Source organism: Rhinolophus sinicus, linkage group LG06 (assembly GCF_036562045.2).
Source record: "Rhinolophus sinicus isolate RSC01 linkage group LG06, ASM3656204v1, whole genome shotgun sequence".
In the NCBI taxonomy this organism is placed as follows: Eukaryota; Metazoa; Chordata; class Mammalia; order Chiroptera; family Rhinolophidae; genus Rhinolophus; species Rhinolophus sinicus.
This window is the reverse complement of record NC_133756.1, coordinates 3,603,461-3,623,147: the sequence shown is the minus strand read 5'-3', so window position 1 is coordinate 3,623,147 and position 19,687 is coordinate 3,603,461. Positions and strand designations below refer to the sequence as shown.

The window sequence follows — 19,687 nt, the reverse complement described above, 5'->3', positions numbered from 1 at the left end:
CAATAAGGAATAAAGACACCTGCTGTGACGTGTGATTGACTGGGGAGGAGAGGTGGAAGAGATTTGCATTTCAAATAGGCATGCATGTTTGAAAAGAGTTACAACTCAAGATGTAAGACTCACACCAGAGGTCCTATTCATACGTAGCAGGCATTTCTGTGGGACCCAAGTGGTCTTTGTGCTGTTGGGAGGTCTTCACACTGAGGTCATGTGTGAGCAGCCTGAACAGTGAAGTGGTCTCAGCTGTTGGTTCTGTAGTGATGGTCGTGACCGTCATGGGAGCTGATGTGTGAAGTTAAAAATTATAACAAGGGAATAAAGTGAGGTGTCCAAAAAAGTGTATGTTAAGACTTATGGGTAAACAAGTCATTGGCGTCCTCCCCACCCCCAGTGCCTGCTACTAAAGGACGGCTAGATATGGTCTCACCAAAAAGAGGAGGCAGACTGGTTACTATAAGCAAAGTGTTTATTTTTTAAATATTGTTTTTCTGGTCTTTGAGTAGAAGGATATATGAAGAATGAGCCCCCAAACAATTTAAACAAAAGCTTTTAAACAATTGCTGTCATTTATTTACCTTCAAATAATAAGGTATGAGCCATAATGAATATCCTTAGACATGGAGAGGTGGCGGGGATTAGACATAGTGGCTTGGCCAGCATTTTACTGACTTTAAAACTTTTCAGATGACATTACATCAAATAACCTGCCTGCTCTGGTTCCTTTTTGGAGGGCTGTGTCACTTGCAAAGAGAAAGACTCAGCTGGTGCAGCTGTAGAATCCCATGGTCAGGACCCAGCAGAAGACAGCAGTTGAATGACTCTGAACGTGCACCTGGGGACCTGCCGGACAGCTGCACCTCTTTGTGTATCTCTCTAAACCCCTGACTCTTAAATGACCATGACATTATCGTTGAATGTGAAGGTTTTTCCCTTCTTGATTTTTTTTAAGACACCATTTTTCTGAAGCAGACATTGTATATAGAATCTTTAACTTGTCCTTGTTCCTGACGTCTTAAGACGGTCCCTGAGCTCTTTTTGTAGTTTAGCTGTCTTCTCAAGGGACTGGATGGCTTCTAAAAAGGTATGTGTACAGCAAAAGTTTTGTAAAAATTAATATTGTTTTTATATGCGTCTATGTTTAAATGTGTTTAAACCAAAACTAACAGTTAACTCTTTCTTTCCAACCAATTTACACAAAAAGGTCTCCGTGCCTGCCAGAGGTCTGATTGGTACTGCCTTTGCTTTGCCCTTAAACAGGGGTAAGTGTTGGGGAGGAGGTGCACAGTGAGAAAGGGGTCTGCGGGAGCTCAGTAGCCCTGGCCAAGGGGGGACGCAGAGCCTGCCATTAATCAGTGTTGTCTACACCCACTGTAGTCGTGTCTTCTAAGAGTGAGTTATTTACTTGATTAGTTATCTCCCTGTTCTTTAGAGAAGTTGATGAGTCCTTCCCAGACTTGGAGTGACATGTGCAGTGCACACCCATGTAGATCAGAAAAAGCAAACAGAAAAAATGAAGGTTACAGTAACATTTTATCTTTATGTATAATAACATGCGACAAACTTACTTTTCTTTGTTGTTGTGTGTTGTTTGTTTTATTTTGTTTTAGGAAAACACTTCTTCCTCCTTTCAAGTTTTATAGCATTTTATAAAATGCATCCTGATAATTAGGAAAGTCGACTTTTTTATCCATGATGACTGCTGGGCCCTGATTCTCGATCCCCACAGCTTAGATTTTCTTTCGAAAGTAGTAGTTTCCTAGAAGGCAATTCTATCTTAAGGTATCAGAACCATTTTCAAATGCTGCCTATGATGTTTCTTGGAATTTTCTAGTATTAAGCAGTTCCTTGCAAATATTCCTGTTTTATGAATGGGAACTCTCACATTTTACTCCGTCTTGATTGTTAAATGATTTCTGAAGCCCTTGTGTTGGCCGAACTGTATGGCATTTTTGCCTTTGGTGAAAAAAATCAAATTTAAAAAAGTTAATCATCCTGGAATATTGTCCGTCATTATAATCATTGTGATCTTCTGTAGTGATAAGATTTTTAATTTGTGTAAATCAAAAATGACATGAAGCTATCAGTGGATCATTCTGCATTCGTGTATGCGTGTTTGAAACCTTATGTTCTCTAATAATATATGCCCTTCTTTTCCATTCTTTCTGGATATTTATCTAAATGTGCTTACTTCTTGGCCTTAGTACACGTTTTATGGAGTGTACACTATACTAGGCTTGATTTGAAATCGGTGCTTGTTTTAAGCAGATTTCTAAAACCACCTATAATTCTCGGATCTGGACAAGTAGATGAGTTGGTGCATTTCGAGCCTGGACCGCGACTCTCCCACTGTTGACTGTGAGGGGAGGGGGCTCAGCACTGCCGCCCACCGCCCCCCAAGGGGGCTTGACCCAGTTGTACATTTCGTTGTTGAAGTTTATTAACTTTTTGTACTAATGACTTTAGAAATTGGTAATAAGAAATGTATATTATAAGTTTCAATGTTTACATGTATGTTATTCAAAAGGCTGCATTTTCTTGGATAAGAGGTCAGGATTTATGAAAAACAATGCTGTGTGAATGGAATCATTCGGCAATTAAGTGAAACTTCATGATGATTCATAAGGTAAATTTAATGCAAATTGAAATTTTGTTTCAACTGAATTTAAAATTAGCTGTGTGAATTTGCTTGTTTTTAATGGTTATTAATATTTTAATTGGGTATCTTTTTTAAGTAAAACAATAAATAAACTGTACATGTAAATCTTGAGAAATGTTCTTGCACTGTATCAGCAAACGTTTGCCCAGAGTATATATTTTATGTCATTTAGAAATGTTTGTTCAGATACACTGAAAGGTACTTGGATTAGTTTTCGTTTTCGCAGCACCACCTCGTGTCTGCATTGTCAGAAGGGTGTAAGCTCCTGTGCGGAAGACACGGTGTTTTCAGATTCATTGTCTTACTGAATTATCACTTGGTCAACACTGAAGAATTCATTGGGTCCTGAACACATGTGTATTATTTTTAATACTAATTTTAATGCCTAATTTATAAAATTCAGTTGCCCAAATTGTTCTTTCAGATTCTGTAGTAAGCCTGTGTTTCATAAAGTCTGTGTCACTGGCAGCAACCAAATGTGAAAATTAAAATCTGAAACAAGATCCTGAAACCGCCGACTTTTGCAGTGGTGCACCCCTTAATCAGCTGCAGCTCTCTGTGACAAAACAGTGATAACAGTACCCAGAAGGAAAAAGCTAGGTGTACGCTAAACGCTAGTAAGAACTGTCTGAGTGCTTTCCATGCATTCCCTCATGGAATGCTCACAGTCACCTCTGAAATAAGCACTGTTACTGCCCTCGTTTTATAGAGGAGGACACTGAGGAGGACAAGTCACGTAACCTGGCGGGGACTCCCAACTATTGCGTTGGAAGAGGGGACTGGAACCCCGGAATCTGAGTCCAGAGCCCCATTTGTGAGAATATTAGCCTAACACCACTGAAATGAGGGAGTGATTTTAGAATTATGTGCAATGGCATTCCACTGTAAACTCTTTCTGGTATCATAAATATCAAATCGTTTCATGGTTCCAGAGTTCTGTTTAGCAAACTAGCATCAGTTTAATTTCAATAGAGATACCAGTGACCCCCCCCATTACAGCTATACGTAATGTCAGCATGTCTCTGAGATGACGCAGCCATCCTTCGAGTTTCAAACATCTTCTGCTATCAATTTGTTCTTGGTGTGTTCAGTAAGGAAAGTAAAACCCGTGCTCTGAGGGAGGTTTCTGATGGCTGCTGACAAGATCAGTAGCAAGTGTGGGTGGCGGTTTGTGCGTATCTGACACATCCTTCCCTCCGGGTGGGGTGGCCGTGTGTCAGAACGGCAGAGCCAAGCAGAGAAGCTCGAGTTTCTCACGAGGAATTTCGCTCTCCCGTGGGCCTGGTTCTGTGTTGCACCGAGCGCTCGGGAGCTCACGGTGCGTATCCTGTATTGTCGAAGCTGCGTTTGTGTAGATGTCTTAACAGAATGGAAGGTGGTATGGACAACACGTAAATGGTTTTCAAAAATTAACAAACCAAGCCATTCCTTCCATTCCACAGCCTTAAGTCCCACCCGAGCGTTCTTCTCTGTAGCACACAGATTATGAAGGCATTTTTCTAGTATAAGGGAACTGGTTCAAACAAGTTCTGTGTTAAGAGACAGAAGTTTTCAAGTGTTCAGGACTGGGGTCCACCCAGGGAGGAGCACGGGACCGTCCTTCGCCATCTGACACCAAAGAGAATTCAGCCCGTTCCCAACCCTCATGCTTAGGCGGCCTGCACTTCAGAGAGGTTTCCAAACTAAGATGCTGACTTTTTTTTTTAAGTAATAACTTACGTTGTCATTTGTAAGGGTTGAGAGGACACTGTAGCTAAGATAATGTGCTTTTTTTAAATGATTTGTGGTTTGACTATTTTATCTAAATTTTATTTTATGACTTTTTCTTAGCATTTGCTTCTGTTCATTTATTAGCTTTACTTTCAAATTCTCAGAATTATTTAAGGATAAATTGATGGAAACGAGAATTACAGATTTTTAGCATATGTTTATAAGTAAAATAGCCACTTGTGGTATTTGCAAAACATAGGATTTATTTTCCAAATAATAATGAACAGGGTAAAATTTGCCTAGTATTTCTTCTATACTGTTTTCAAATCAAGCATTTTGATTTTTAATTTCCTAAAATGGTTGTTTTTGAGTTGACTAATAGATGTTCATTTTACTTCAGACACAGTATTTCCAGAAACATTCAGAGAGAGGTTCATGTTTCTTATATTGTCTTCTGATTTTGGCCAAAGGACGACTCAGTAAAATGTTGGGATCTTGTCCAGAGAAAACCTGAAACTAAAACAGATAAACAAAACAGCAGATTGGTTATCAATGAATTAAGAGTCCTACAGGAGAAAGAGCCGTTAGCACGTAGGACCTTTCCTCTGGTTCTGTGGGACGTCCCTGCAAGGAGAGCCCGCGAGGTGGCTGTCAGGGTGCTGTGCCAGCCCCTGGCCCACCAGTCTGCTCAGCCCTGCCCTAAGCCCTCACCGACCTGTTCCTATGTAAGTAGGTTGTCGGTAACGTGTTCTGTACATTTATTGTCCTCTGTGTAAAATAGACCTTTTATTTGTCTTCAGATTAACTTCTTTAAGCGTGGACCCTGGGTTTGGGGGTTATTTTTAATTCCAGTATTACATGAGCAAATCCTATTAATCACCTTTACGATTTGAGTTTTGAACCATAATCCTTCACTTCAGACTATAACCATGTGAATGCTAATGCTGACTTAGTCACACGGGGAAGCCACGCTGTCCCCTTCTGGGTGGCTTGTCCTCTGTGGGTCCTCACGTGGTATATGCCATCTCCAGGACTGACTTTTTCCAGAGTATATTTTTACAAGGATATTAATGGGTACTCCACCAAAATGTTTGGGAAATGCCTGGTTGAAATTTAAAAAGCTTATCTCATGATCTCCTGGAGGCTTTAACTGCAAATGTGCACCAGGAATCGCCAGGAGAGGGAGGGGCTAGGACAGCACGGCCTGGACTGGCGCGTGGCCTGGTGTATGGTGTACCCAGGAAACCCTTTAGGGAACACTAATTCAGAGTTTGGGGGGTTGGTAATGATCAAATACAGATTCTTCTTTTAGCATTTGAGATCCTGCATTAATTGTACATCATTTCTAACCATTTGATGTCACTTGTCATTCCCTATCAGCAGTCTCCTCTACACCCCACATAATGTCGTATTTCCTCTCCGCTGTGCACTGTGTGCTCCATCTATCACAGTGTTTGGGGCACGCCATCCTTCCACTCAGATGTCACATTGCCGGGCTTTGCACACTTCAGTGGGCATACAGATCACCTGGGGAGCCTCTTAAGCTGCAGATTTTGATTGGTTGCGGGGAGTGGGGTCAGATTCAGCATTTCTCACAAGTTTCCAGGTGACACCAGCGCTGCTGGTCCACAGACCACATGTGAAGATGATAAATGAGACAACACATGCAGATGACAAACTTGAGAGCACGGCACTTACATATATATATATATATATATATATATATATATATATATATATATATATAATACACACACACACACACGCACAAAATATATAATTTATCCAAGACAGGTACTGGGTAAGTTCTTGTATGCACATTTTCTATGAATCAAAATTTGGAAGAAAAGATTTTTTTAAAAATTTGGAAAAATTAATGCTTTGAAATAGCACTGTTATTTTAAGGTGTGATTCCTACCAAAAACACTGGTCTACGGTAGTTCATGAATTTAGGATTCTCTAAAGTTACCTTTTCTAACCTAACGCTCATAAATAGAGTCGCTTACCTTCCTCATACTTCCTCTTGGGTTAACAACGTTGGTACTGGGATCTGGAAAAACAATGTTTTGAAACCTTTTGTCATCAGATCTGTTCTCTTTTATGCTTATTTAAAACACAGAATATTACTAAATCATGTCTAGTTTCTGATCTTTTTTTCACATTGCAGCATTATGTACTTGAAGGCAGATAGTCAGGCACCCTTGTTTTTTCTTACCTATGGAATTACAAAGGGCACTGCATTTTCCTCAACAAGTTAGTTCAGTAGTTAACCAAAAATATTTTATAAAAATGAACTTTCTATTAAACAATGTCTATTAAAAGGTTCCATTTTTTAAAGATTTTTATTAAAATATAGCTAACATACAATATTAGTTTCAGGTGTACACCATAGTTCAACCTTAATAGACCTAAAGAAGTGATCACCATGGTAAGTCCAGCAACCATCTGTCACAATATTACTGACTCTATTCCGCATGCTGTACATTACATTCCCATTATTTGTTTTATACCTGGAAATTTGGACCATTTATTGCCCTTCACTTTTTCCTCCCTTTTTAATTTTTCAGTTACAGTTGACATTCAACATTATATTAATTTCAGATGTACAGCATAGTGGTTAGACATTTGTATAATTTAAGAAGTGATCCCTCTGACTAGTCTAGTACCCACCTGGCACCATACATAGTTATTACTGTATTATTGACTGTTCTCTATGCTTCACTTTACATCCCGATGGATATTTTGTAACTACCAATTTGTACTTCTTAATCCCTTCCCCTTTTTTACCCAGCCCCCAACATCTTCTCATTTAATACCCAAAAAAAATCGAGTACCCACCTGACACCACACATAGTTACTACAATATTATTGAATATAATCCTTATGCAATACCCTATCTCCCCATGACTACTATGTTAAAACAAATTGTACTTAATCCCTTCCCCTTTTTCGCCCATTCCTTTAATCCCCCTCTCACCTGGCAACCATCAAAATATTCTCTGTATCTATGAATTTGTTTCTGTTTTGTCTTGTTCTTTAGATTCCACATACAAGTGAAATTACACTGCATCTGTCTTTCTCTGTCTGACGTACTCCACTCAGCCCAGTACCCTCTAGGTCTATCCATGCCACTGCAGATGGCAAGAACACATTCCCTTCCCTGGCCGAGCAATATTCCATTGTATATATGTACCACCTCCTCTTTATCCATTCATCTGTCGATGGACACCCAGGCTGCGTCCACATCTTGGCCATTGTAAACAATGTTGCAATGAATATATGGATGCACACATCCCCTCGAAGTAGCGTTTGCGTTTCTTTGAATGAATACTTGGAAGTGAGATTACTGGGTCCTTCTTTGTCTCTTGTTTGTAGCCTTTGTTTTAAAGTCTATTTTGTCTGGTATAAGTATTGTTACCCCAGATTTTTTTTTTTTTAAAGATTTTATTGGGGAAGGGCAACAGGATTTTATTGGGGAACAGTGTGTACTTCCAGGACTTTTTTTTCCAAGTCAAGTTGTTGTCCTTTCAATCTTAGTTGTGGAGGGTGCCGTTCAGCTTCAAGTTGTTGTCTTTTCAGTCTTAGATGTGGAGGGCGTAGCCCAGCTCAAGGTTCAGTTGCCGTTGCTAGTTGCAGGGGGTGCAGCCCACCATCCCTTGTGGGAGTCGAGTAATCAGACTAGCAACCTTGTGGTTGAGAGCCTGCACTCCAACCAACTGAGCCATCCGGGAGCTCAGCAACAGCTCAGCTCAAGGTGCTGTGTTCAATCTTAGTTGCAGGGGGCGCAGCCCACCATCCCTTGTGGGACTCGAGGAATTGAACCAGCAACCTTGTAGTTGAGATCCCACTGGCCCATGTGGGAATCGAACCGGCAGCCTTCGGAGTTAGGAGCATTGAGCTCCAACTGCCTGAGGCACTGGGCCGGCCCCATACCCCAGCTTTTCTTGGTTTCCATTTTTATGAAATAACCCTTTTCATACCTTTACTTTGTGTGTGTCTTTCAATCTGAATCAAGTCTCTTGTAGGCAGCATATGTAAGGGTTTTGTTTTCTTACCCACCATGCTGTGTTTTTGATTGGAGCATTTAACCACTTACATTGAAAGTAATTGTTGGTAGATTTGTAATTAATGCCATTTTATTAATATTTTTATCCCCCCCCAACCCCCAATCTTAAAGAAGTTCCTCTAGAATTTCTTACAATACTAGTTTGGTGTGTTGATGAATTCCTTTAGTTTTTTTCTTGTCTGGGAAGCTCTTTATCTCTCCTTCAATTTTAAATGATTAGCTTTACTGAGTAGAGTAATCTTGCTTGTAGGTCCTTGCTTTTCATTGGTTTGATATTCTGTGCCCATCCCTTCTGACCTATAAAGTTTCTGTTGAGAGATCAGCTGATTATCTTATAGGAGCTCCCTGGTAGGTAACTAACTGCTTTTCTCTTGCTGCTTTTAGGAATCTCTCTTTGTCTTTAACCTGTGCCATTTTCATTATGATGTGTCTTGGTGTGGGCCTGTTTGGGTTCATCTCTTTTGGGACTCTCTGTGTTTTCTGGGCTTGTATGTCTATTTCTTTCACCAGATTAGGAAAGTTTTCAGTCACTATTTTTTCAAATAAGTTTCCAATCCCTTGCTTTCTCTCTTCTCCTTCTTGTACCCCTGTGATGCAAATGTTGGTACACTTGATGTTATCCCAAAGGTCTCTTAAATTATCCTGTTTTTGGATTTTTTTTTTCTTTTTGCTGTTCCAATTGGGTGTTTTTTACCACCTTTTCCAAATCGCTGATTCGATCCTCTGCTTCATCTAGTCTGCTTGTGATTCCTTCTAGTGCATTCTCCATTTCAGCTATTCTTCATTTCTGACTGGTGGTTTTTTGTGGTTTCTATGTCCTCTTTTTATGCTTCCTATCTCTCTGTTGAAGTTCTCACTAAGTTCCTTGAACATCCTTATAACCATTGTTTTGAACGCTGTATGTGGTAGGTTGCTTGCCTCCATTTCATTTAGTTCTTTTTTTGGAGTTTTCTCCTGTTCTTTCATTAGGGACATATTTCTTTGTTTACTCATTCTGGTTGCCTCTTTGTGTTTGTTTCTATGTATTAGGTAGATCTGTTATGTCTCCCAGTCTTGGCTGGGTGGCCTTATGTAGTAGGTGCCCTGTGGGGCTTGGCACAGTCTCCCTGGTCACTTGCTCTGGGTGCTCCAGGAGTGTACCTTGTGTGGGTTATGTGTGCCCTTCTCTTATAGTTGAGCCTTGATTGCTGTTGGCACATCAGTGGGTGGTACTAACTCTCAGGCTGACTGGCTGTGGGGTTTGGCCACATCCACAGCTTACAGGCTACTGGGTGGGAGGCTTACCCCACAGAGCAGGATTCACCCTGGTGGGTTCTGGTGCCTGTTGAGACCACCCTTTGGGTGTGCCACTTGTGGAGCTTATTGGGTGGTGCTCTGCTGTGGCCTGAAGCCAACCTCCAAGTACGTTTGTTCAGGGGCCACTTCAGAGGGGCTCCAGTGCAGGCCCAGGTCAGCCACTGCCTGTGACTAGCCAGGGAGTACCTGGCAGGAGTTACAAAGTGATCCATGGTTGGTCACTGCCTGTGCTGTACCTGGAAGCACGTGGGAGTGGCCACTCTGTGAAATGAGGATGGCTGCCACCAGTACCAGGTCTAGGGGTAGCTCCACAAAAAGCCAGGATACTCCGAGGCCGGCTGTCACCTGCTGGCTCCGTAAAGTTCATCAGCTAATAAAGCCTCCTACAGTAGGCAAGTTGGGTGAGGCAGGGTCTCAGTGAGACAGCAGGGCAGAGCAGCAGAGCTCACCAAGCCAATCAGATTCAGGTTTGGCCTTTGGGGGCGGGCTCAACACAGGAAACATGGCGCCTGCCTGCCGGCTGCACGGAGGAGGGCTCCACACAGGGAGAATGGGGACTGTCCTCCAGTCCTCGCTGCGAAGTTACACACCTCAGTCTACACCTCATATGTCTCCAACGCCCTCCGAGTCACCGTCCCTCCGCTGGAACCCAAGGTGAGTGCTTGCGCGGATTGTTTAAGAGGACGTCTGGGTTTCTCACTGCCTTCCATCCCATCCGGAACTGTCAGAAGTTGTTTTTCACAGTCAGAAGTTGTGAGGTCTCCACTTCCTAGCACCAGGACTCTGGGCTGGGAGCCTGGTGTGAGGCTGGGTCCCTTGCTCCTCCAGGGGGAACTCTGTGGCCGAGATGTCTCTCCCAGTTTTCATCTGCCACACGTGGGTGTGGGACCAGCCCCTTTAGCGTCTCTGCCGCTCCTACCAGTCTCGACATGGCTTCTTTATACCCTTCGTTATAAAACTTCTGTTCAGCTAGACTTCAGTTGGTCCGCTAGGTTGATTGTTCTATAATTTAGTTGTAATTTTGATGTGTTCACGAGATGAGGTAAGTACAGCATTTATCTACTCCACCAGCTTGGATCTCCAAAAAGCCTCCATTTTTCCCCCAAAAAATATCCTGAGCATTTGTACCAATGCTTAGAGGAATAGTCATGGAGAAAATACAGGCATGCCTTGTTTTATTGCACTTCACAGACGTTGCATTTTTTACAAATTGAAGATTTGTGGTAACCCTGCTTTAAGCAAGGCTATTAGCATTGTTTTTCCAACAACATTTACTCACTTCATGTCTCTGGGTCACATTTTGGTAATTCTCACAATACTTCAAACTTTTTCATTATTATATTTGTTATGGTATTCTGTGGTCAGTGATCTTTGATGTTACTACTGTAATTGTTTTGGGGAACCTGAATCACACCCATATAAATGGGGACTTCCATATTGTGTGTGTTCTGACTGCTCCACCCACTAGACATTCCCTTGTCTCTGTCTTTCTTCTTGGCCTTCCCTGTTCCCTGAGACACAACAGTATTAAAATTAGGCCAATGAGTAACCATGCAATGGTCTCTAGGTGTTTAAGTGAAAGAAAGAGTTGTGCGTCTCCTACTTTAAATCAAAAGCTAGAAATGGTTAAGCTAGGTGAGGAAGGTGTGTTGAAAGCTGAGCTAGGCTGAACGCTAGGCCTCTTGCTCCAGTTAGCCAAGTGGTGAATGCAAAGGGAAAGTTCTTGAAGGAAATTAAAAGCGCTACTCCAGTGAACGCAGGAATGATCAGAAAGTGAAACAGCCTTATTGCTGACACGGAGAAAGTTTAGTGGTCTGCATAGAAGATCAGATCAGCCACAACATTCCCTTAAGCCAAAGCCTGATCCAGGGCAAGGCCATAACTTTTCAGTTCTGGGAAGGCTGAGAGAGGGGAGGACGCTGCAGAGGAAAAGTGGAAGCTAGCAGAGGATGGTTCATGAGGTTTAAGAAGCAGTATCCGTAACAAAGTGCAAGGTGAAGCAGAGCAGCAAGTGCTGGTGGAGAAGCTGCGGCATGTTACCCAGAAGGTTTAGCTAAAATACTTAGTGCAGGAGGCTCCACTAAACGACAGATGTCAGTGTAGGTGAAGCCTTATCCTGGAAGCAGATGCCGTCCAGGCCGGTCACAGCTACTGGAGAGGAGACGTCAGTGCCTGGGCTCAGAGCTGCAAAGGACCAGCTGACTCTTGTTACGGCTCCTGCACTGGTGACCTGAAGCTGAAGCCAGTGTTCGTTTACCATTCTGAGACTCCCAGGGCCCTTAAGAATTGTGCTGCATCTACACTGCTTGTGCTCTATGGATGGAGCAGCAAAGCCTGGATGACAGCACATCTGTTTACAACATGTTTTACTGGATATTTTAAGCCCACTGTTGGGACCTACTGCTCAGAAAGAAAGATTCCTTTTAAAAATATTACTGCTCATTGACAGTGCACCTGATGGAGCAGCCAAGTGCTCTGATGGAGACGGACAACGAGATTAGTGTTGTTTTCATGTCAGCATCCATTGTACTGCTCATGGATCAGGGAGCCATTTTGACTTTCCAGTCTTATTATTTAAGAAATACATTTTGTAAGGCTATAGCTGTCATAGATAGTGATTCCTATGGTGGATCTGAGCAAAGTCAATTGAAAACCTTCTGGAAAGGATTCACCATTCTAGATGCCTTTGAGAACATTTGTGATTCATGGGAAAAGGTCAAAATATCAGCATTAACAGTTTAGAAGAAGTTGATTCCAATCCCAGTGGAAGCCTTTGAAGGGTTTAAGACCTCATGGAGGAAGTAACTGCAGGTGTGGTGGAAATAGCAAGAGAACCAGAATTAGAACAGGAGGCAGATGTGACTGAATTGCTTGCAATCTCATGATGAAACTTTAACAGATGAGTTGCTTTTTAATGGATGAGCAAGGAAAGTGGTTTCTTGAGATGGAATCTACTCCTGGTGAAGATGCCGTGAATATTGTTGAAATGACAGCAAAGGACTTAGAATATTACAGAAACTTAGTTGGTAAAGCGGCAGCAGGGTTTGAGAGAATTGACTCCTATTTTCAAATTTCTGTTGTGGGTAAAATGCTATCAACAGCATCGCATGCTACAGAGAAATTGTTCATGAAAGGAAGTCTATTGATGAGGTACATTTCATGGTTGTCTTATTTTAAGAAATTGCCACAGCCACCTCAGCCTTCAGCAACCACTGCCCTGATCGTCAGCAGCCATCAACATTGAGGCAAGGCCCCCACCAATAAAAAGATTATGACTCTCTGAAGTTTCAAAGGATGTTAGCATTTTTTAGCAATAAATTATTTTTTAGTGAAAGTGTGTACATTGTTTGTTTTAGACATAATACTATTGCACACTTAGTAGAATACATACAGTGTAAACATAACTTTTATATGCACTGGGAAACCAAAAAATTCATTTTATGGTGTGACTCACTTCATTGCGGTGGTCTGGAACAGAATTCGCAATATCTCCGAGGTGTGCCTGTAGTAAAAGCTGACACTTTTTCTTTTATCATTCTGTGTGTGGCTGTGCTGAACATTTTATTTTTCTCATTGATTCTTGACCCTAACCCTACGAGGTGGGTATTTTTATCATTTGTGTTCACTGATTCAGAAACTGAAGTGCAGAAAGAGTAGGTAATTTGCTTAAGATTTTAGTAAGTGGGAAACCAGCATTTAAGATTGCACTTATTGGAAACTGGGATAATACCCTCCTTCCTGCCCAAATAAAGGTCCGTACAGAGAAGGAATACACTGAGGTACCAAGTAGAGCATTATGTTTGTGGGGAGATGCTGAAAAAAGAAAACAGAAGATTGCAGAGGGAGTCCTTATGCCAGGAAGGGAGATTGTTGGGTAATCCGTTTACTTCTTTTATATAGCTCATCTTTATGTTCCAAAATAGGGCTTTACCTCGTCTAATAGATGCAAATAGAGTCAGTTCAATAGCAACCAAGTCAGACAACGTGTAACCACAAGAATCCTTTTACCTGCTTTCCTGAGGCCATCAGCTCCCTTTGCACCTAACATCTCCCACAGTCTCTGCAGAAGGAACTCTCTCTCCAGTTCATCCAAGACTGATCGCGCGTCTTCGTCAGGTGCTGCACAGAGTAATTGATGATAGATATTAGTAACTCGGTACATTCTTCAGTTAGTTACTCTGTTTTCTATTGTCTTTTGGGGGACACCAAGGACAGGAAGATCATACTAGAAAGACTTCAAATGCTAAGTCTGTGATTTGTCATTCGTGGTATCGTAACAGAGAAATAGAAATGCTAGTCTGATTTGCACACACAGGACAGGAAATAAAAAGGAGTGGATCAAATTCTGACTCTTTACTGCCTGGGTGACATGCTGAGCTGCTCTGCTGCCTTGAATAAGGGAATAGATTTGAGCCCCAGGATCAGTTACAAACGTTTCCACGTGAGAAGTGGTTCTTCCTCACTTCTCTTTATACTGCTGCCCATTGCCTTTTGCTTTTAGATATTTGGGTGGTAAAATTGGAGAGGAAAAACAAGGAGCAGTTTTCCAAAAGACAAGCTTATGTTCTTCCTGTGAAGCAAATAAGATGGCACCACCTCTTACACTTCTGGGATTCAAGATTTAGATACAATTATTGTTAGAAAACAGTCAGCTTTGAAATAGTCTTTAAAGAACTTGATAATAACCTTTCCAATGTGAAATGTGGTCAGCTTAAAGTACATAAGATGTATAATACGTGTGCGTAAGATGTGTATGGAAAATGCCTGTAAGGTGTATGGAAAGTGTGTGAGGTGTAGGGACCGTGCGTGTGAGATACGGGGAGAGTGAGTGTGAGGTGTGGGGAGTGAGTGTGAGGTGTGGGGAGAGGGCGTGTGAAGTGTGGGGAGAGTGAGTGTGAGATGTGGGGAGTGAGTGTGAGATGTGGGGAGAGTGAGTGTGAGGTGTGGGGAGTGAGTGTGAGGTGTGGGGAGTGAGTGTGAGATGTGGGGTGAGTGAGTGTGGGGTGTGGGGAGTGAGTGTGGGGTGTGGGGAGTGAGTGTGAGGTGTGGGGAGGAGTGTGAGATGTGGGGAGAGTGAGTGTGCGGTGTGGGGTGGAGTGTGAGGTGTGGGGAGGAGTGTGAGGTGTGGGGAGGGTGTGAGGTGTGGGGAGGTGGTGTGAGGTGTGGGGTGGAGTGTGAGATGTGGGGAGAGTGAGTGTGGGTGTGGGGAGGAGTGTGGAGGTGTGGGGGTGAGTGTGGGAGGTGTGGGGAGGCGTGTGAGGTGGGGAGAGGGTGAGTGTGAGGGGGGGGGAGTGTGAGATGTGGGGAGAGTGAGTGTGAGGTGTGGGGAGTGAGTGTGAGATGTGGGGAGTGAGTGTGAGGTGGGGAGTGAGTGTGAGGTGTGGGGAGTGAGTGTGAGGTGTGGGGAGAGGGCGTGTGAAGTGTGGGGAGAGTGAGTGTGAGATGTGGGGAGTGAGTGTGAGATGTGGGGAGAGTGAGTGTGAGGTGTGGGGAGTGAGTGTGAGGTGTGGGGAGTGAGTGTGAGGTGTGGGGAGTGAGTGTGAGGTGTGGGGAGAGTGAGTGTGCGGTGTGGGGAGAGTGTGAGATGTGGGGAGAGTGAGTGTGAGGTGTGGGGAGTGAGTGTGGGGTGTGGGGAGTGAGTGTGAGGTGTGGGGAGTGAGTGTGAGGTGTGGGGAGTGAGTGTGAGGTGTGGGGAGTGAGTGTGAGGTGTGGGGAGAGGGCATGTGAAGTGTGGAGAGAGTGAGTGTGAGATGTGGGGAGAGTGAGTGTGAGGTGTGGGGAGGTGAGTGTGGGGTGTGGGGAGGCGTGTGAGATGTGGGGAGGAGTGTGGGGGTGGGGAGAGTGAGTGTGAGCTGTGGGGAGGTGAGTGTGAGGTGTGGGGAGAGTGAGTGTGAGTTGGGAAGTGAGTGTGAGGTGTGGGGAGAGTGAGTGTGAGGTGTGGGGAGAGTGAGTGTGAGGTGTGGGGAGAGAGTGTGAGGTGTGGGGAGAGTGAGTGTGAGGTGTGGGGAGTGTGAGGTGTGGGGAGTGAGTGAGGTGTGGGGAGAGTGAGTGAGGTGTGAGGAGAGTGAGTGTGAGGTGTGGGGAGTGTGAGGTGTGGGGAGTGAGTGAGGTGTGGGGCGAGTGAGTGAGGTGTGGGGAGAGTGAGTGTGAGTTGGGAAGTGAGTGTGAGGTGTGGGGAGAGTGAGTGTGAGGTGTGGGGAGAGTGAGTGTGAGGTGTGGGGAGAGTGAGTGTGAGGTGTGGGGAGAGTGAGTGAGGTGTGGGCAGTGAGTGTGAGGTGTGGGGAGAGTGAGTGTGAGTTGTGGGGTGTGAGTGTGAGGTGTGGGGAGAGTGAGTGTGAGGTACAGGGAGAGTGAGTTTGAGATGTGGGAGGAGTGTGAGGTGTGGGGAGTGTGAGGTGTGGGGAGAGTGAGTGTGAGTTGTGGGGAGAGTGCGTGAGGTGTGGGGAGAGTGCGTGTGAGGTGTGGGGAGACTGCGTGTGAGTGTGGTAGTGGACCTTGTCACCAGGGCACGTGTCTCGGCCAGGTGCTGCTATATTGAGATTGGAGGCCCCAGGGGTCAGACTATACCAGCGTGCTCACGGCTTACAAAATACTTACCTCTAGCCTTGATTGGAAGACAATGAACAAACCATTAATAAAGGCATCTGAGCACATTCACAGTATTTCTGAAGAATATTAATGAAAATCCATGAGATTTGGCCACATATTTATGGCATGAAGTATCATTTACGGGGAAACAAATAAATGAGAAAAAAATTCAGCCAAAAACTCGAAGATAGGCTGCTACCTGTTTAGAATGTGAATGAGATGGTATATTCATTCCATCTAAATTTTTAAAAATCATAATAATGATATGCAAATTGTTGAAGATGACAGTAATATCTGAATATTCATTCTTGATTTCATCTTGTGCTTTTCACCAGTTCTTTTTTAAATAGCAGAGACTGGATAAAGTTAATGCCTGGCTTTGACCGTTGAAATGACCACCATTTATAAGCTTATTGACCCTAGAAGGTGATTGACAGCGCATGAATGACTAACAGTCAGTGCTCAGTAGTAAGCAGGAAACTGCTGGGGAGAAACTTGAGAGATGAGAAATTATAAAATCAATAGCTTAAAGAGTTTTTATTCTTTATTTAAAGAAAAATGTCTGAAAGTACCCAAATTAAAGACAAGATAAAATCCAGCTAAAATGTTAATGGACCCTAATTCCTAAGCATCAACCTTTTTATTTCTTTAAATTAAGAGGTAATATCAAAATATGTATCTGTTTGATATTTTTTTTAAAATTCAACTTAGATTTGAGCCAAATGAAGTATAAATCAAAAGGGGAGGATGAAAATACTTGGAAATCTATGACATTCCTAGCTCCAGCTTGTCACTTTAAATTTTTAATAAACATTTTTGTTTCATATAATACATGTCAGATGGTTAGTTTCTAACTTAAAATAATAAGGGGTAAAATTAAAATATTTTATTAATCTACCATTGGAACAACCAAATTCTACATTCAACCAGTTCATTTAAAATAAAAACTAAAGTTATAATGTTTTAATTTTAGTGCACTTTTTAAAATTGAAAAAAAAAAAGCTGACCAATACCAAAAAATTGAATTATAGAAGTGATGTGAACTAAGCAATGCTACCGCCCTTCTACTCTTACATTTTAGGAAGAAAAAACAAAAGCTGTATCCATTACTGAACCTGAAATGTGCTGTAAGGATCCTTGATAACCTTTTCAGAGCTTGGACTATTAATTTAACAAGTCTCCTATAGATAAGAATTCCCATTCTTACTTCTAACATAGCATTGAAGACTTGCTTGAAGACTCTTTCATGACTAACTTAAGGGAGAAAATCCATCTTACCTGAGAACTGCAGGGGCTCGTGCCTGGCTTCAAGGACCGGGAGGGAGAAGAGAGGATTGAAGCATCCTATGAAAAGCAGCCAGCAGGAGGCCAGCTTGTACATGATTGGCAAGAGGTACAAGCCTTCCTTCTGTTGTCCAGAACTTCCAGTGTGCTCCTTCCCATTCTGTGATCAGTGACTATATATATTTTCCTATGACCTCATCCCACCCCCTCAAAAAAAAACCCATCAAATATATTTATTGGCTATCAAGGCTAAAAGGCAATCACTTTGCATTGATGTAATTTTTCAGGGTAACAACTCATAGACAATAAATTTACGTCTTGTTGCCTGGTGTGTAACGTAGGTATTATATAAAGAACAGTTGAGTTTAGAAACCTGGCAAAAGGAGTGACTTAGAGCAATAAATCCTGAATTAAAGAAAGGGTCGGACGTGACCTGGAGTGGCCAAGGCAGAGACATGGATTTACGAGTCCTAGCCAGAAGTGACACAGAGCTTGACACAAAATGTATTGGTTTCCTTTTTTTAATCTTTCACGAGTGACTAGATGCATTGGCATGTAGTGTTGGGGGCTGCCATGTTCGAAGAATGACAACGTGCAGATCACACCTTAAAACCAGTTATTTACTTTAATATAGTAAAGATACATTAAAACATACAGCAAACGTGCAGGCTCAAGGCAAGTTCCACACACATACGTGGCCTCAGGGGAAACATGAGTTTTCAGAGAAGGGCAAGGACTTTCCTTCCAGTTGGCTATTATTCATCCAAGAGAAGTGAAGAGCAAGTCTGAAAAGCTTACTGATCAGTATTTCTAGAATCTCACTACTATCTAGCACCGCCCTGAGCCAGCCTGCTTTGTTTGCAGTAGACACCTCACGAATGTCTTCCGAGCTGCCTTCTGCACCACCAGCCCCATCTCAACACGGCACACAGATGCTCTTAGCACATAAGTCAGATCATGTCAGTTCTTTGCGCAAAACCCTGTTTTGCCTGAACATAAAAATTAAAACTACAGAATTTCTGTTTAAAAAAAATAAACATGAACACCTTCACAACCTTGGGGTAGGCAAATGTTTCTTAGACTGGACACAAACCATAGAAGAAAACAATGGATAAGTTGGACTTCATCAGCATTAGAAATATCTGCTCTTTAAAAGATATTGTTAAAATTAAAAAAAACAAAAAACAAAAAAACCCAGCCACTACTGAAAGAAATCATAAATTACATGCCTAACAAAAGATTTCTCCAGGATATTTTTTAAAAAACTGCAACTCAGTAAGCCAACAACCCAATGAAAAGAATGAGCAAAAGGTTTGAACAGATACTTCACAAGAGGAGATACACAAGTAGTGACTAAGGACATGAAAAAATACCACCATTTTCATCAGAGAAATGCTAATTAAAGTCACAGTGATGTGCCACTACACACCCGCCCAGGGCTGCCATGGCCAACACGGTGACACCAGGTGCTGGCGAGCTGTAGCCTGGACCTCTCATACAGTGGGTGGGGACATCACATAGGACGGCCTCTCTGGAAAATTTTGGAATTTTCTTATAAAGGTAACTAAACTGTGCAGCCCAGAAATCCTTCCCTCAGCTCTAAACCCACGTGAGACGAGTGGCCTGGACAGGGCCATGTGGGGGCCGTTTCATACACTCACGTGTCTCGTGGGCTGGAACGCGGTCGTCCTCAGACTCATCCACTAATTCAGCAGACATCTCAGCACCTACAATGTGCCAGCGCTGCCAGGTGGGTGACAGCCGGGGCCCAAGAGGACAGAAAGTGGCCCTTGAGGACCTGATGGCCAGGTTGGGGCTAACAGAAACCACTTTGAGCCAGCTTAAGAAAATAAAGTGTATTGGAAAGATGAGGGATAGCTTCCAGAATCTGCTGAACTGTGCAGGAGCAGAAACCAGAGCCCCTGGGGAACATGAGTGACAGGAATTCACACCCTCCCTCTGACCTCTGACCCCTGCCTTTCAGTGACTTGACTCCCCACCTAATCTCTCTCTCTCTCTCTCTCTCTCTCTCCCCCCTCCTCTCTCTCTCTCTTTTTCCTTCTCCCTCTCTTCCCCGCCTCCTTTGC

At 43.0% G+C, this 19,687-nt stretch overlaps 2 protein-coding genes across 4 annotated transcripts in view; one reads left to right on the top strand and one right to left on the bottom strand.

Moving 5' to 3' along the window:
• The window catches only part of PER3 (period circadian regulator 3), a 56,284-nt gene extending 53,513 nt beyond the window's left edge, over window positions 1-2,771 (top strand). For 2 of the 3 annotated variants that reach the window (XM_074334113.1, XM_019746756.2), the window contains exon 22: window positions 685-1,030. In XM_074334113.1, coding sequence (XP_074190214.1) covers window positions 685-885 — 201 coding nt within the window. In that variant the 3' untranslated portion in view covers window positions 886-1,030. Of the gene's footprint in view, window positions 1-684; window positions 1,082-1,201; window positions 1,260-1,607 lie in introns of those variants that run through there. The other variant, XM_074334114.1, reaches the window with a different exon arrangement.
• A 1,864-nt stretch (window positions 2,772-4,635) lies between these two features.
• On the bottom strand, window positions 4,636-17,811 carry UTS2 (urotensin 2). Its single transcript, XM_019746762.2, has 4 exons — window positions 17,595-17,811; window positions 13,737-13,847; window positions 6,373-6,416; window positions 4,636-4,882 (listed from the first exon to the last, which is right to left on the bottom strand). The coding sequence occupies exons 1-4, from the start codon at window positions 17,695-17,697 to the stop codon at window positions 4,763-4,765; spliced, it is 378 nt and encodes a 125-aa protein (XP_019602321.2). The 5' UTR covers window positions 17,698-17,811; the 3' UTR covers window positions 4,636-4,762.
• Window positions 17,812-19,687: the final 1,876 nt, after the last annotated feature.

What these genes read in the sequence shown, in the direction of transcription:
- UTS2 (XM_019746762.2), bottom strand. Translation starts at nt 17,697, where the DNA reads ATGTACAAGCTGGCCTCCTGCTGGCTGCTTTTCATAGGATGCTTCAAT. An exon ending in CGAGCCCCTGCAGTTCTCAG is followed by an intron (nt 13,848 to 17,594) that starts GTAAGATGGATT and finishes TACTCTGTGCAG; the next exon opens with CACCTGACGAAGACGCGCGA. An exon ending in CAAGAGGAAGTATGAGGAAG is followed by an intron (nt 4,883 to 6,372) that starts GTAAGCGACTCT and finishes TATCTGTTTTAG; the next exon opens with TTTCAGGTTTTCTCTGGACA.